Source organism: Trachypithecus francoisi, unplaced genomic scaffold (assembly GCF_009764315.1).
Source record: "Trachypithecus francoisi isolate TF-2019V2 unplaced genomic scaffold, Tfra_2.0 Lachesis_group10, whole genome shotgun sequence".
Taxonomy (NCBI): Eukaryota; Metazoa; Chordata; class Mammalia; order Primates; family Cercopithecidae; genus Trachypithecus; species Trachypithecus francoisi.
Genome location: NW_022681455.1, coordinates 30,928,948 through 30,944,411, shown reverse-complemented (window position 1 = coordinate 30,944,411; position 15,464 = coordinate 30,928,948). Strand labels below are relative to the sequence as shown.

The 15,464-nt window shown below is 48.8% G+C and overlaps 1 protein-coding gene and 1 long non-coding RNA gene across 2 annotated transcripts; one reads left to right on the top strand and one right to left on the bottom strand.

The window, feature by feature from the left end:
• Positions 1-918: 918 nt before the first annotated feature.
• On the top strand, positions 919-7,827 carry LOC117088443. The gene is made up of 3 exons (XR_004439232.1): positions 919-1,006; positions 3,241-3,410; positions 7,251-7,827. It is a non-coding gene; the product is annotated as an uncharacterized LOC117088443 (long non-coding RNA).
• On the bottom strand, positions 1,561-13,280 carry MUCL3 (mucin like 3). Its single transcript, XM_033219595.1, has 3 exons — positions 13,159-13,280; positions 3,273-5,290; positions 1,561-2,813 (listed from the first exon to the last, which is right to left on the bottom strand). Exons 1-3 carry the CDS (start codon positions 13,238-13,240, stop codon positions 2,667-2,669), a joined length of 2,247 nt encoding a protein of 748 aa, XP_033075486.1. The 5' UTR covers positions 13,241-13,280; the 3' UTR covers positions 1,561-2,666.
• Positions 13,281-15,464: the final 2,184 nt, after the last annotated feature.

Here is a 15,464-nt window from a genome sequence, read left to right as displayed (position 1 = left end):
GGGAGCGGCGGCCTCGAACCACAAATTTGCGCTGTCCGCGAGAGATCAGAAGCCGCCCGCAAAGTGGAACCCGGAAGAATGAGGGAGGACCGCAGTCTCGGGGAGCCGGAGTCCGGTCTCCAACTCCGCCGGGACAGAAGCTTCCGGCGCCCCGGCCGCCGCCTGCCCTCGGGGCACTCGCTCTCCCTAGGTGTCCTCCCCGGGGGCTGAGGGAGCGCTTTCCCTCCTGTCCTACTCATTAAGTAATTATCCCTAATGAGGGCCCAATGAGGGAGCCTGTTAAAGGATTTCCGCCGGGATTTCAAAGTGAAAATGAGCTGGGAACGGAGAGGGGAGAGGAGTGGGAAGGAGACACCCGCCGCGCCCCGAGGCCCACAGTCCGCTTTTGCCGGGCGAAGAACCTCTCCATCTCCGTTTGACCCCTAGTGCTGCATTTTGGTGTCTTGATAGAAGAGGGGTCTGTCCGGTTGGGTATTTAGGACTTTCGGGGCAGAGGTGTTTTTATTTCGTTTTGTTTTTGAATTGGAGTCCAGGCTGAGTTTAGGGGACTCTGCATCCCTCCCAGGGCAGAGAGACACTCCTGTCCTGGCAGATGCCACAGGCTGAGTCACCACCTGCCCAGATAACTAAAATCCAGGCGTCTTCCTCCTTTTCTCGAGGGCTCTCCAGCCCCTTCCGGAACCCAGGTGTCCCTCTACCTCCTGGCATGCCCCCTCTCTGAGAGTCAAGCTTCAATCTTGCCCTTAGCAGAGTGGGTTTCTGGTGGGAGATTCAGTAATAAGGGCCTTCCCAGCCCAGCCAGGGCCAGATAGTTCAATGACATCAGTGTCAGGGTTGGGATTACTGACCATGATAAGTTTCCAGCTTTCAGCAAATGGGGATGCCCAAAGGAACAGATAGTGAGTGACTTGTGGCCCCGCTGTTTGATTCTGGATGGAGTTACGTTTAGGAGCCTGGCAGCAAAGTGGGGCATCTTTTCTGTTAGTGACGATGCCATCTTCCTCTGGTAAGAGAGCCAAGGCTGCATGGGTGATGGGAGGTTTCTGTTGGGACTGACATGGGCACAGAATGGTTTTGGAGGAGGACTGGTGTCCTAACATAAATAGGGGGCATAGCAGATACTCACGGAGTTGGGCTTAATGAATTAGGGTGTTGTTTATTCTGTATAGCACCTACCTTGTGACAACTCTTGTTAAATTATTTAATTTTAATTTTCCTATCTTTGTGTCTCAGGTGAGAACTATGTCTTATACTTCTTTATATCCTCAACAGAGTATATAATAGGTGCTTTAAAATACTTGCTTTTTAATTGACAGGTTTTTCTACTCATTTTGCCACCATGCGAATAAACCCGGCTTGTACTGAGGCTGGCTCTTATCTAAACCCAGAAAGGAGCCATTTTTGGAGCAATAGAAATTCAGCCTCCCCTTTCTTGACCCTCCATAGATTGCGAGTCCTGCCCTCCAGCTCCTCCGGCTCCTCCTCTTCTGTAAGGTCTCAGCCGGAGCCAGGAACACCAGTCAGAACTTTCTCCCAATGGATAGTCTAATAACTATGATGCCCTTTATAAACATCATTACTTTATTATAAAAAAGGTCAGTAGAAGGAAACTATCATCATCATTCTCCTTTTCCCCTCTGCCCAATCAGTAATAAGGTGAAATGGCCATAGGAAGAGAGAGAGAAAATCTAGAAAACACACATAGATGAAATGCCTACAAGCAGGAAAATTGGAATCTGGGGTGAAGGTGGGAGGGGAGAGTATGGAGATGGTAGAGAAGATGGGTAACTTTTACGAGATAAAGCCACAGCTGACTTTTGGTGGAAGAGACAGGAAAATAAATGCTGAGACACCATCAGGGATGGTCTGGGATGGAGATCAGTGGGTGAGACTGCTGGCCAAACAAAAATCCCCTCCTTGTGTGTCCACCCACAACCCAGCAAGCCAAACCAACAGGGTGTACGCTGTAGACATTTAGGAAAACTAAGGGATTTGGGAGGAAGAGGGGTCAACCATGTGGATGAGAGAGATTTGTGATTTCTTCTGAACTTTTTTTTCTCCAGGGCATGGAGAGAGTGGAGAAGGAAATAAATTCTTTTTTCTTCTTGGATCTGTTTTTTTGTTTGTTTGTTTGTTTTGTTTTTTTCATTAAGAAAATGGGGCGGAGGCAAGGGTCCTGAGAATTCAGAGATGAGCCTGTTTACACACAAACTCTTAAGTAATAGTGAATGGAAATAACAATGCTGTCCTGAAACCCAGAGACTCTGCCCTCAGTCTCTCCCTTTCCTCATAATCCCCACTCACAAGTCGGTCTGGGGCATTGCCTTCTAAGGCTCCTGTCCTTTCTTTAGGACTCAGTGCAGTTCTGCATTGGTCCCCCGACATGTCCATCAAACACCTTTTCATTCTCAGACCATCACATTCTACAGAGAATGTCTGCTCGTATTATTCATTCTTTGTTCTTTGTCCCCTAAACTTACACCCTCCTTGCTTATCACTTCATTCCCCAACCAGTTTCAATGAAGAACAGAGGAAGGGCTAGTACTGGTAACCGTCAGTATTCTCTGCCCTTCCTGTAGTCCAGGAAATAGAAATTGTGAGTCCAGTTCCTCATCCAGGAAAGGCGCAGAGCATGGAAGAGCCAGGGCTGGGCTCCTACTCCAAGATCACCGTGGGGAAGGGATCTGGCCCATGCCAAGATTCTGCTGCTCCATCAGGTAGACTGGGTAGGAATTGGGGCCACCCTCATCCTCTGGGTCATTGTCCTGGGTGTTCTGGGTGAGTGTGCGGCGTGTCCGCATCATATAGGAGACCTATGATTGGGATAAGAAAGGAGGAATGAGAACCATCTGTGATTTGTTTTTCTCAACACTCACCTCAGGTCTTCATTCTATTTTCAAGATTCCATCCAAACCTTGATGTTTATTCCAGCTCTAGATCCAATACCATAAGTCCCAGTTCCCCCCTCTACCATATTCTCCTTGTCCTTATACCTCCTATTCTCATACCCCAGACTCTCCAACCCCGACACTTTCTCTTTCACGCCCTTTCATTCTCAGCCACAGCCTTCTCTCCAGTTCCAGCTTTTTACCTCCTGTGTATTTATTGTCTTTCTCCTTAGTTTTCACCAAAACTCTCCCTCTATTACTGTTCCTCCCACTTCTGCCATGTCTCTTTTCCTAGATTCATTATTCCCTGTAAGTCTGACCCCTAATGTGTCCCCAATTCCCTATCCCATAGGTTGATTTCCATGGGGCACATCTGTCCCTTACCAAGGAGACCAGGCCAAGGAACACCAGGAGGAGAATCACAGCCAGCAGGACCACAATAACTATGGCCCATGCAGGGAATGAATCATTCTCCCCCGTCTGCCCAGCGTGGATGTCGTTGTGTGAGTCATTTTTATTGAGGTGTGGATGGCTCACGTTGCCTGGGGCTTCTGATGTGATAGAACTCAACTTCATTCTACGTGTAGTGAGGGTGAAAGAACCAGTGGGCACCTGATGAGTAACCTCAGTTTTATCTAGATGAGAAGAAGTAGTAGTGAGAGATTTGTCTCCTGTGACCTTGACTGGAGGTTTTATAGTCTTTGTGACTGCTGCTGTTTTTTCTGGGTTTTCTGTGGACTTTACTGGGGCTTTTATGGTCTCAGTGGTCAGTGTGGTGTTCCTCGGGTTTTCTGTAGGCTTTTCTGGGACTGGTGTGTTTTTCTCTTTGGTGGATCTGGTCTTCTCTGAGTGTAGTGTAGGCTTTTCTGAGGCCCTTGTGGTTTTCTCTGTGGTTGACATGGTCTTTTCTGGGTGTTCTGTAGACTTTTGTGTGACTTGTGTCATCTTCTCATGGGCCAATGTGGTCCTTTCTCCATGTTCTGTAGGCTCTGCTGGGGCTGGTGTGATCACATTGGCTGATATAGTCCGTTCTCTATGTTCTGTAGACTCTGCTGCAGATGGGGTGATCTTGTCATTGGGTGATGTGGTCCTTTCTCCATGTTCTGTAGGCTCTGCTACAGATGGTGTGACCTCATTGGCCAATGTAGTTTTTGCTCCATGTTCTGTAGGCCCTTCTGGGGATACTGTGATCTTCTTGTTGGCCATTGTAGTCTTTTCTCCATATTCTGTAGGCTCTACTGGGGATGGTGTGGTGTTCTCATTGGCCGATGGGGTCATTTCTTCATGTTCTGTAGGCTCTGCTGGAGATGGTATGGTCTTCTCATTGGCTGATGGTGTCCTTTCTCCATATTCTGTAGGCTCTACTGGGGATGGTATGGTGTTCTCATTGGCTGTCCTTCCTCTATTTTCTGTAGGCTCTTCTGGGAATGGTGTGGTCTTCTCATTGGCTGTCCTTTCTCTATTTTCTGTAGGCCCTGCTGGGGATGTTGCGGTGTTCTCATTGGCCAGTGGGGTCCTTTCTCCATGTTCTGTAGGCTTTGCTGAGGATGATGTGGTCTTCTCATTGGCAAATGGGGTCCTTTGTCCATTTTCTGTAGGCTCTGCTGGGGATGGTGTGGTCTTCTCGTTGGCTGTCCTTTCTCCATGTTCTGTAGGCTTTGCTAGAGATTGTGTCTCACTGGCTGATATGATCTCGTGTATGTTTTTTGTAGTTTTTGTCAGGAGCTTGTCTGAGGCAACTGTTGTTCTGTAATCTTCAGTTTTTTCTGACTCTTCTGGGGTTCCTGTAGTCTTGTATGTTGTTTTTGAGGCTGCTGTGGTTTTTTCTGAAAAACATATTTTTTTTTGCTTGGTCTGTGAATTGCCTGAGTTGTGGAAGGAAGTTGTACCTTTATTATCCAAAGGACTCATGGACTTTTCCAAAGGTCTTCCAATTTTATCTGGTTTTCTTGTTACCATTGATTTGCCTGTTGTGGACTTATGACAATTTGTTTTGCTCTTGGGTGCTGGCGTTATATGTTTTTCTTCAGAGGATTCTTTATGTGTGGTAGTGGAGTAAGCAGGATCAACAGAGCGCTGGTTCCGGTTCATTGGGTCTGTCCCTTGATTGCTGGAGTTTTCTTCAGAAGAGGGAGGAGCCTCATGATTATCTGTAGAGCTTTTGTGGTCTGTGGTTTTGGAGTTGTCCATAGGCTTGTCAGTTGGCTTAGAATGGTGTGTGGTGTTGCAGTGGCGTTTTTGCTCATGGATTTCTGTAGATTTAGGGAGCTCTGGAGGTCTTTGTCCTGAATGAACAGTGTGATCCAAAGGGATACTATAAACAAGGCCTGGAGTGAGGGGAAATATGTCATCAGATGTTGAGAGTTCCCCAGTTTTCTGATATTCTTGGAATGTATTAGCACCTGTGGAGGGATAGAGGCAAATAAGAAACTTCCCCATGATCTTCTCCAACTCCCCCTTCCCACCTCCTTCTCTAGGGGATCTCTTTGCTCCCCCCAATATGACTCCCCAGTCAGTCTCCTTTGAATACTATGATATCTACTCCCCATTCTCACCTCCAGCCCCTGGGCTCAGGCTGTACCTTCAGCAAGCATGCCACCTCATCCCCTTCCACATCTCCTCAACTCTCCATCTCAAGGCCTTCTGGCTTTAGGGCATCTTTTCTGATCTGCCTAAACAGATTAAATCCAGCTTCATTTCAGTGCTTGAAAAGGTCTTTATTCATCATTCTGTCCTGTTACCTTCAACTTCACGTTACAGTTGTTTGCGTGCCTGCCGACCTCCACTCCCTGCCACGCCTATCCAATGGTAAGGTTTTGAGGGCATGTATGGACTAGCATTTTACTGTGCAGGTGCCCCTTTAGGGTCTGTAACTTATGGAATGGAGTCTCCTTTCCATGGCATAGCTGAGAAGACCAGGAATAAACTTTAGACTCTCCACTTTTCCATAACATTCTAACACCATCCCAAATGTAACAGTGTGAGAAATTGAGGTAAGACTTCTGGCAGAACTTCCCATAGGGATTAGCAGGTAGACACAGGTTGTGAGTGAGAGATGTATAAGAAGAATAGAGGATGAGTAGAAGAAAGGGATGGGAAGTTTTCCTTTCGGTGATAAAGTTGGATGAGGGGAATGGATGAGATGACCCAACCCTTATGGTCACCGCACTGGGTCCCCCTCTTCACACATTTAAAGCCAACTGGGGATAGATGAAGGGGCCATCTTGAAAGGAAAAGAGATCTGCTTGGGGGTCCTGACAGGAGTAAATGAGGCAACTAGCTTGTGGGAGGGACTGACTATGTTTAAGGACAGGGTGTGAGAGAAAACGCCCCTATCAGTGGACAGATACACGCCTTAATTCCATGGAAAAACAACCTGATGGAGACAGAGGAAATGTCTCTGATACCTAGCCAAAAGAGTGAAGGCCAAGAGATCACCAAAGAGTGAAAGAGATAGTGTCGTTACATAACTGAGGTTTCCAGTCCCTGTTAGCTTAAGGCGGCAACCAGAACCTGGACCTATTCCCAATCACAAGAAACCACAGTCCACCTGCCTGCTGATGGGCAGAATCGGCCTGGGGAGCTCAGTCCTTGAAAGAAATATGGGCAGAACAAGAAGGATGTGAGGTTAATAGAGAAGCCCAAGTCTCTGAAAGGAATTGAGAGTGAGGGGAGAGAAGGGAGCTGAATGATCAGGCCTGCACTCCGCTGTCCCAATCCCATTACGTGATCTCCTTGGCAGCAATACCAGTAATAGCTATTGTTTATTGGACACCTTCCCCGCCCTGGGATGTGGCTGGTGGCCTCACATTCTCTTTCTGGATTCTCTTCTATGGTGATTGGTCTCCCAGTGCTCCACAAGGCTCTTTAGAAGCGGTCAAGTTCCCCTATTTTACATCTGAGAAATTTACATTTCATGGAGGAAAAGTGACCTGGACATAGTCCCACAACAATAGCAACAGGCAACCTTTCTGGACCTCTACAATGAGACAGGCAGGTTCTACAAGTGGGGGCATACGTTAACTTATTTACTTTTCACAAGAACCTGTTGAGGTTGAGAACTATTTCCTATTCTCCCAGTTGTATAGATGAAGAAACAAGGTTCTGAGTGGAAGTAATCTTCTCAAGGACACCCAGGAAGTAAGAGGTCGAGACAGAATCTGAACATGCATCTGTGCTCCTGGGCCCAGTTCGTTGCTGGTGAAGACCACAGTGCACAGCCAATAGGTCAGCCCAGTCTTTTAAAGAAGGAAGGACACTGACATGTGTGGACTCCCTGAAAGGTGCTGTTCATATATTTGTTTATTTAATCAAATAATTATGAACCTGTGAAGTGAGGATGGTGATCTTACTGTTTTACAGGTAGGGAAAGGAGATGCAAAAAAATTAAGTAATTGGCAAAATTAGACTTTTCACTGTGCCCCAGAGGCTTTTAAACATGATAAGGGATGAATGACTATCTATCAAGTGAATAAATGAGCTGGCAGCAATGCAAAGGGCAATTTCCACTGGCCTTAAAGAATCAGAGGACAGGTTTGGCGTCCAGGCTCAGTCCCTCAACAGTTTTGCGTTCTTGCTCAGGTCGCTTAAGTGCTCTGAAGCTCCATGTTCTCAACTGTAAATAACCATGATGCTGACTGCACCAGCTGAATGTGAGGGTTAAAGGAAGTATGGACCATGGCAGACTCTGGAGCACAGAAGCTGTTTAAATGTTTGTTGAATCCACATTGTAGTCTCTGAAATAAACTCATGCCTTGCCCTGTCCTTCTCCTGGTTGTAAGGGGAGCCTGAGCAGTAGCCCTACCCTCCTGACTGCCCCATCTACCTCTCACCTGCTGTGGCCACCCTCTTGAAAACAGTAGCCTCTGCATTCCTGGGCCACTTTCTGATCATCACTTTCTGATATGTGATAAATACAATTAAATTAACACTATGGCAAGGGTTTTGTTTTTGTTTGTTTTTTTGTTTTTTGAGACGGAGTCTCGCTCTGTCGCCAAGGCTGGAGTGCAGTGGTGTGATCTGGGCTCATTTCAACCTCCACCTCCCAAGTTCAAGTGATTTTCCTGCTTCAGCCTCCTGAGTAGCTGGGACTACAGGCACGTGCCACCACGCCCAGCTAATTTTTTGTATTTTTAGTAGAGACGGGGTTTCACTGTGTTAGCTAGGGTGGTCTCGATCTCCTGACCTCATGATCTGCCTGCCTCAGCCTCCCAAAGTGGTGGGATTACAGGCGTGAACCATCACGTCCGGCCAGGGTTGTTGTTGTCGTTGTTGTTTTTGAGACAGAGTCTTACTCTGCACCAGGCTGGAGTGCAGTGACATGGTCACAGCTCACTGCAGCCCTGACCTCCTGGGCTCAAGCAATCCCCCCGCCTCAGCCCCCTGCCAGCTAGGACTACAAATGTGAGCCACTGTGCCCCTCTCCCCCTTTTTTTTAAGACACAGGGTCTCACTATGTTGGCCAGGCTGGTCTCAAACTATGGTCCTCAGTGATCCTCTTGTCTCAGCCTCCTAAAGTATTAGGATTATAGGCATGAGCCACTACGCCTGGCCTGGCCTGGCCTGGCAGGGATTTTTATTTGTTTTGTTTGTCACTGTCTCCAGCCTAGAACAGTGTCTGGTCCATAGGAGGCATTTTGTAAATATTTGTCGAATAATGAATGAAAGAACAAGACTGATGAAAACTCCTTAGAAGCCTTGCCAACAACATCTCATAATGCACATTTTTTTTTTTTTTTTTTTTTTGAGACAGAGTCTCACTCGGTCACCCAGGCTGGAGTGCAGTGGCCGGATCTCAGCTCACTGCAAGCTCCGCCTCCCGGGTTCACGCCATTCTCCTGCCTCAGCCTCCCGAGTAGCTGGGACTACAGGCGCCCGCCATCTCGCCCGGCTAGTTTTTTTTGTATTTTTTAGTAGAGACGGGGTTTCACTGTGTTAGCCAGGATGGTCTCGATCTCCTGACCTCGTGATCCGCCCATCTCGGCCTCCCAAAGTGCTGGGATTACAGGCTTGAGCCACCGCGCCCGGCCATAATGCACATTAAGTAGAAACCAAATGTATTTGTGACCTCCGCAGGCTGGAACACCAAGGGGCAACTTCCGCTGTTAAGTAATTGAGCTCTGAGATGAAAAGATGTTGAAAGAAGGCCTCTGGCCCACCAATTCTGGGATCCCAGTTCTCATTAAACCACAGGATCACAGTCCATAACTAGACTCAGATAACAATATTTTAGAATTTTAGATCTGCATCAAACAGTTGTGGAACCATAGATTGTAAAAAGCTGAGGTAAAGCTCAAGGGATTCCTTGGTCCTGATGCAGCCAAGAGGCAAATCAGTGTAAACCCCCAGGACAAGAGAAGCATGTCTTCCCCAGACGATCTACCTTTGGTAGTGACTTACTTCCCTAGGAAGTTTTCACCAGGAGATAGTCATTCCACATACAACCATCATAGCCTGAAAAGAACTGTTTTGGTCATTGAAGAATAGGCAGGAGGTGCAGAAGGGAAAATCCAACTTTAGCACAAGACATTGTGGATGGATGCTCAGTCGGGATAAAAGAATAAGAACAAATCCCACAACATCAAAATGATGCACAGTGCCAAAGCCCGCCATCTGCTTCGTTCACTCATTTGAAAGGGAGGACATCAGCTGGGCACAATGGCTCACACCTGTAATCCCAGCACTTTGGAAGGCCAATGTGGGCAGATCACCTGAGGTCAGGAGTTCGAGACCAGCCTGGCCAACATGGCAAAACCCCATCTCTACTAAAAATATGAAAACTAGCCGGGCATGGTGGCAGCAGCCTGTAATCCCAGCTACTCAGGAGACTGAGGCAGGAGAATCAGTTGAACCTGGGAGGCGGAGGTTGCAGTGAGCCAAGATCATGCCACTGCACTCCAACGTGGGCCACAGAGCGAGAGTCTGTCAAAAGAAGAAAGAAAGAAGAAAGAAGAAAGAAGAAAGAAGAAAGAAAGAAGAAAGAAAGAAAAAAGAAAGAAAGAAAGAAAGAAAGAAAGAAAGAAAGAGAAAGAAAGAAAAGAGAGAGAGAGGGAGGGAGGGAAGAAGAAAAAGAATGAAAGGAAAGAAAGGGAAAGAAAGAGAGAGAAAGAGAGGAAGGAGAGAGAGGGAGGTAAAGAGAAAAAGGGAAGGAAGGCAAGGGAGGGAGGGAGGGAGGAAGAGAGAACATCTTGCTAAGTGACTCACGCCTTGGAGTCTCTGTCAGAGCACGCTCTCCCAAAAGAGCATCTCTAGTGTTTCCTGGTATCCTTACCCCCATAAATGGCATGCTCCATTTGCAATAATGTGGGTAATGCCTGTTAAAATATCTATACAGTATTAATTCAATAAGTGGCTTAAAACACAGACATAGAAAAAGAAAACTGGTGGGCACAGTTGCTCACACCTATAATCCCAGCACTTAGGGAGGCTGAGGCAGGAGGACCAGTCTGGGCAACATAGCGAGACTTGTCTCTACAAAAAAAAAAAAAAAAGGAAAGCTAAAGGGAGATATAATCAAATGATTGCCTGGGGACTAGGGAGTATACAGAGAGATTTTATTTTTCTTTCTGATTTTTTCTATTTTCCATTTTCTACAATGAGCATACATTATTTGTGTTACAGAAATTAAATCAAATAGCATTTGTTATAGGAAAATGTTCTTGTTAGATTCTTCCAAGGACCCCAGTCCCAATTCCCATCTCCTGACTCACCTGTGCTCCCTCAGGTGAGTTCATCTGAACTGTGCCTGTGCCTCCCTCTGATTATTTAATCTAGACTGCACCTGTGCTCCCTCGGATGATTTAATCTAGACTGCACCTGTGCTCCCTCGGATGATTTAATCTAGACTGCACCTGTGCTCCCTCGGATGATTTAATCTAGACTGCACCTGTGCTCCCTCGGATGATTTAATCTAGACTGCACCTGTGCCTCCCTCTGATGATTTAACCTAGACTGCACCTGTGCCTCCCTCTGATGATTTAATCTAGACTGTACCCATGGTTCTGTGACTGCATGATGCAGACTCTGGGGTTCCAGGATCTAGTTATCTGTCTGCGTATTGACTGGTCCTGTGGACAAATGTCAGGGCCCCCTCACCAGAATGATAGACTAAAGGGCTTCATCCATCCCAGTTGTCCCTCTTCCCATCCTGCCCAGGCCTCTCTCTCTGCTGGGCACAGCCATGGACTAGCCCTGATTCATACTCCAGTTCCACCCGACCTCATCACAACCCAAGCCCAGCCTCAAGCCATCCCCACCTGTCACCTACTCGCTCTTGTCTTCAAAATCCGCAGAATGGGAGCAGCCAGCTCCCCTTGTCCTCCCCACCCCTGTCTCCATCCCGCCCTGCCACGCCTATCTCCTCTCTGAGACCACGCCCACATGGCCCCATCGAAATCTTTGGAATTCAGATCTCTGCCCTGAAGCAAATCTCAGAGCTACTGTGTATGGAGTGGATTCCCTTCCGCCCCCTGCAGGTTCCTCTTCCTTAAGCTGCAAGATGGAAGGAGGAGAGAGCAGTCAGAGGACAATCCGCCTGAGGGGAAGGGGAAGGAAAGGCAGGCGAGATGGGGCCAGGAGGTGTTGGGCAGCTCTGGTGCCTCTGTCTCCAGACCCTCAAGGTAGGGGAGACAGACATCAAGTCAGGGCACAGACAGGACGCACTGCTGATATCTTTCAGAGGCAGCTCAAAGATTCCTCAGTCCCCGCCATTCACCACCCACCTGCCCCTGCCTCCGCCCCTGGCCGCAACCTGCCTGTGCTCAGGGAAGGGGCACTGCCTCTAACATCACCCTCTGTCTGCACTACTGGAAGGAGAAGGTGCTGCCTACCTGCCCTGCCCCCAGTACTGCTTGGAGGAGACTTCCAGACTCACAACTGTCCCAGCCCCGGTTCCAGATCATCAGCACCGTTACTGTGGATGGCTCTGTCCTTGGATGACTGTCCAGTGGGTAGACAGTGTTGCTGAATCTGCTGCTGTACATCTGCCTTGTGGAGACCCTCCTCCAAATTGCCCAGGCCCTCCACACCGCCCCTGCGTTTAGCATCTCTGCTCCCTGGGTTCAGTTGCAGTCCGTTTCTTGACTAAGTGAACTAATTTCACAATTTCTTCTTATCTTTAGGGTTTGTTTTGTTCATCAAACGTGTCCATACTCATTTTCTCATCAAAGCCCTGAGATGTTTTCCAACTGTAAGACAGGGACAGAGCCTTTGATGCACACTTTTCTGAGTTTCCATGTGGATTAAATGAGTAAACGTGGATGAAGTCCCTAGAGCAACACCTGGTGCCATGTAAATGCTCTGTAGGCAACAAATATTGGTACGGCTGGGCAGCAGCATCCAGCCCATTTTACAGATGGTGTGGAAGGCCAGAGTAGCCAAATGGGTCAGAGTCAGGACTGGAAACTAGGTCTGCACAAAACAGAGCTCTCAAGAGAGAAGTTCCACCTGTCCCCCAGGGCTGGGGGCAGTGGAGGTGGAATCCCTGCTTACCTCCCTCTAGCTGTGAGATATGGGGCATAATCACTCTGAGTCCACTCTCCTCAACTATAAGATGGGATATTATTAGCCACCTCAGGGGATGCTGAGATGAGATGAGTCTCTGGGCGTGATGGCTTACACTTGTAATACTAGCACTTTGGGAGGCCGAGGCAGGCAAATCACTTGAGGCCAAGCATTTGAGACCAGCCTGGCCAACATGATGAAATCCTGTCTAGTAAAAATACAAAAAATTAGCCAGGCATGGTGGCAGGTGCCTGTAATCCCAGTTACCCAGGAGGCTGAGGCAGCAGAATCACTTGAACCCGGGAGGCGGAGGCTGCAGTGAGCCAAGATTGCGCCACTGCGCTCCAGCCTAGGCGACAGAGCGAGACTCCATCTCAAAAAAAGAAAAAAAAAAGAAGAAGAAGAAGAAGAAAGAAAGCACCATGAGCAGCTGTGAATTCCGTGCACGGAGCTGGAGTTGGTGTTCAACGAATGTCAGGTGCCTACGCCCACCACACAGGGCTGCCACCCTCTACAGTGTCTTTATGCAAACTTGAAACCCCTTCTGGATGGGTGCAGCCCTGTGAGCCATGTTTTAAAGAGCAGAGCACAGGCTGGATTTCATCTCCTACTACATGTCCCTTAGCCAACAAACTTGAGCAGAGAACACTCTAGACAACTGTCTGTAGCAGCCCTGTGCCCGCTCCCTTCATTCCTATTTGTTGTCCAACCCTATAAGCACTAAGAAACAAGCCGTTTCTGTCTTCTGTACCCACTGTGGGCATCTTACCTGCCTCCCAAGAAGCTAGAAGGAAGAGGAGGCAGCACTGGAGGCCAAAGGTGGAGCAGAGGCTGTGGACCATCTGGGCCATGTCGGAGCTGGGTGTTGCTTGGGGACCATGGGCTGTGCACCCCTCACCTTATATGGAGCCAATCTTGACGTCATGGGGGCTGGGGCTCCTCAGGACTAAGTCTTAAACAAATGGAGCCACCCCAACCCACAGGGGAGCCCTGATAAGAGGAGACTGCAGCTGCTGCGTCATGGAGCCAGGCACGTGGGTGCCTGCCGAGGGGTGGGATCTGGGGGCAGGGCAGAGGAACCAGAAAGGAGCAGACACCTAAGCCAGCCCCAGTGGAGAGAAGTGAAGGTGGTGCCTCCAGGGCTCTGGGGAATTGGCGAGCAGATGGCCCAGTTCTAGAAGGACTGAACTCTGGCTGGGAGCAGGACCGGGTGGGGTTCACATTCTGATCTGTGTCCAACTTCACACGCACCCTCCTACCTCTCCCGCGTCAGCCCAGCTTCCACACCCCTTATTCACACATGGTCATTCTTGCCACCTTGGGTGGAGCTGCCCACGAGGATCAGGTGAAAGAGCAAAGGCGAGAGAAAGCCCTTGAAAGACCCTCGCTGCAGAGACAGGTGCTTCGTGATGTTCGGTGGTCATACAACAATATGTGGAGAGTGCAGACGTAGTGACAGAAATAAGACACAGAACCACAGGGACAGATGTCACACCCCTCACCAGGGACACAGGTCAGGCCACCCAGAGGGACCGAGGCCAAGATCTTTGGCCAAGAGATGCTCGACATACAGGGGCTTCTACTTTCACTCTACCTCTTCCCTCCCACCTCAGCTCAGTGGCTGTCTCTTTGCCTCGAAGTCCCCATTCTCTCCTATACAGAAATGCAGACATCTCATTTTTAGGAGCACCCCGGAGCTCCCCCTTCCCTTCCTCAGTTCTTGCCTAATGCAAGTATTAGCTCAGAGACTCACTTGTCTCCCCAGTGACAGTACCTGGGGCTGGAGTAGGGGAGGATGGACTCCCTGGGTCTCTAGCACAGATAAGTCACAACCCCTTTCTGCCCACTGTGGGTCTCCATGGATGGAAAGTAAGCACCTTGGATCCCTACTGTGTCGTCAGAGCCTGGGACAGTGTCTGGCACACAGTAGGCAATCAATAAATGTTTCCACTCCACCTGGACGGAGTGGAAGCCAGGGCCAGAGGATGCCTTTCTGAGGGAAGTAGGAGCAGGCAAAGGTCGTAGAGAAGTCCAAGACTTGAGAGCAGGAGGCCAGGCCCTCAGGGCATTTGGGCTCATGAGAAGACTAGAGAACTGGACACATGGGTTCCTCTCCTTACTTGGTGTGACTTATCCCTAAGCCCTGGGCAGGGCTGGAATAGGTGGGAAGAGGAGGGCAACTGCTTATCAATGTGATTCATGGGAGATTAATGAGGCTCCATGGAGTCAGGTCAAAGACTGACTACTCAGAACTGGGCAGCCTGCCTCTCAGGCAATGTATCCTGCAGGATGGAGAAACTAAGGCAGAGACAGGCTGTCCTCTGCAACTGTATGTGGACTCGGCTGACTGACAGTCCCCCTTTTCACTGGTCCCCTTCCCCACCCTTTCCCCAGGGACCTAAGCCTCTAGAACAGTGGTTCTGTACAGGGAGGTGCAATTTTGCCCACACCAAGGAACATTTGGAAATTTCTGGAGACATTTTTGTCGCAATTTGGAATGGGATGCTACTGGCATCTAGGGGGTAGAGGCCAGAGATGCTATGGGACATCCTGTAATGCCCGGAGCAGTCTCCACAACAAAGAATTACCCAGCCCAGGACACCAATTGTGCTGAAGGTGAGGATCTCTGCTTTAGAATAAGCACTAACCAGTGTTTGTGAATGAACACCCCCTTCCCTTCTCTCTTAGCTACAACTCCACCCCAAGGACCCTGGTGTCTGGGGTGGAGAAACCTGGAGGCAGGTGGAGGCCCAAAACAGTCTCTTACAGTCAGTCTATGTTGCTTCATCTGAGCTGGAGGCTGAAAGACCAGTCACAAAACAACCCTGCCAACTACCAATGTTTGGGCATTTCTATGTACTGAAGAATGTACTAAGCACCTCACCTATGAGTCACCACCTGTCACCCCTCACTTTACAGATGAGGATAAATGAGCCTCGGATCAGGGAATGACTTGCCCTCGTAAGTGGCAGAGACCTGGCTTGGCCCTTCCGGGCCCGCATGACACAAAAGCCTATGCACTTGGGCAAACCCACAGCGTCTGCGAGACAAGTGGAGGAAGTGCCATTTTATTTA

Bases quoted from the DNA above. Each gene is read 5' to 3' on its own strand.
- MUCL3 (XM_033219595.1), bottom strand. From the start codon at position 13,240: ATGGCCCAGATGGTCCACAGCCTCTGCTCCACCTTTGGCCTCCAGTGC. The intron at 5,291-13,158 runs GTAAGATGCCCA...ATCCCTCCACAG, and splicing joins TCTAGCTTCTTGGGAGGCAG to GTGCTAATACATTCCAAGAA. The intron at 2,814-3,272 runs GTAAGGGACAGA...TCCCAATCATAG, and splicing joins TCCTTGGCCTGGTCTCCTTG to GTCTCCTATATGATGCGGAC.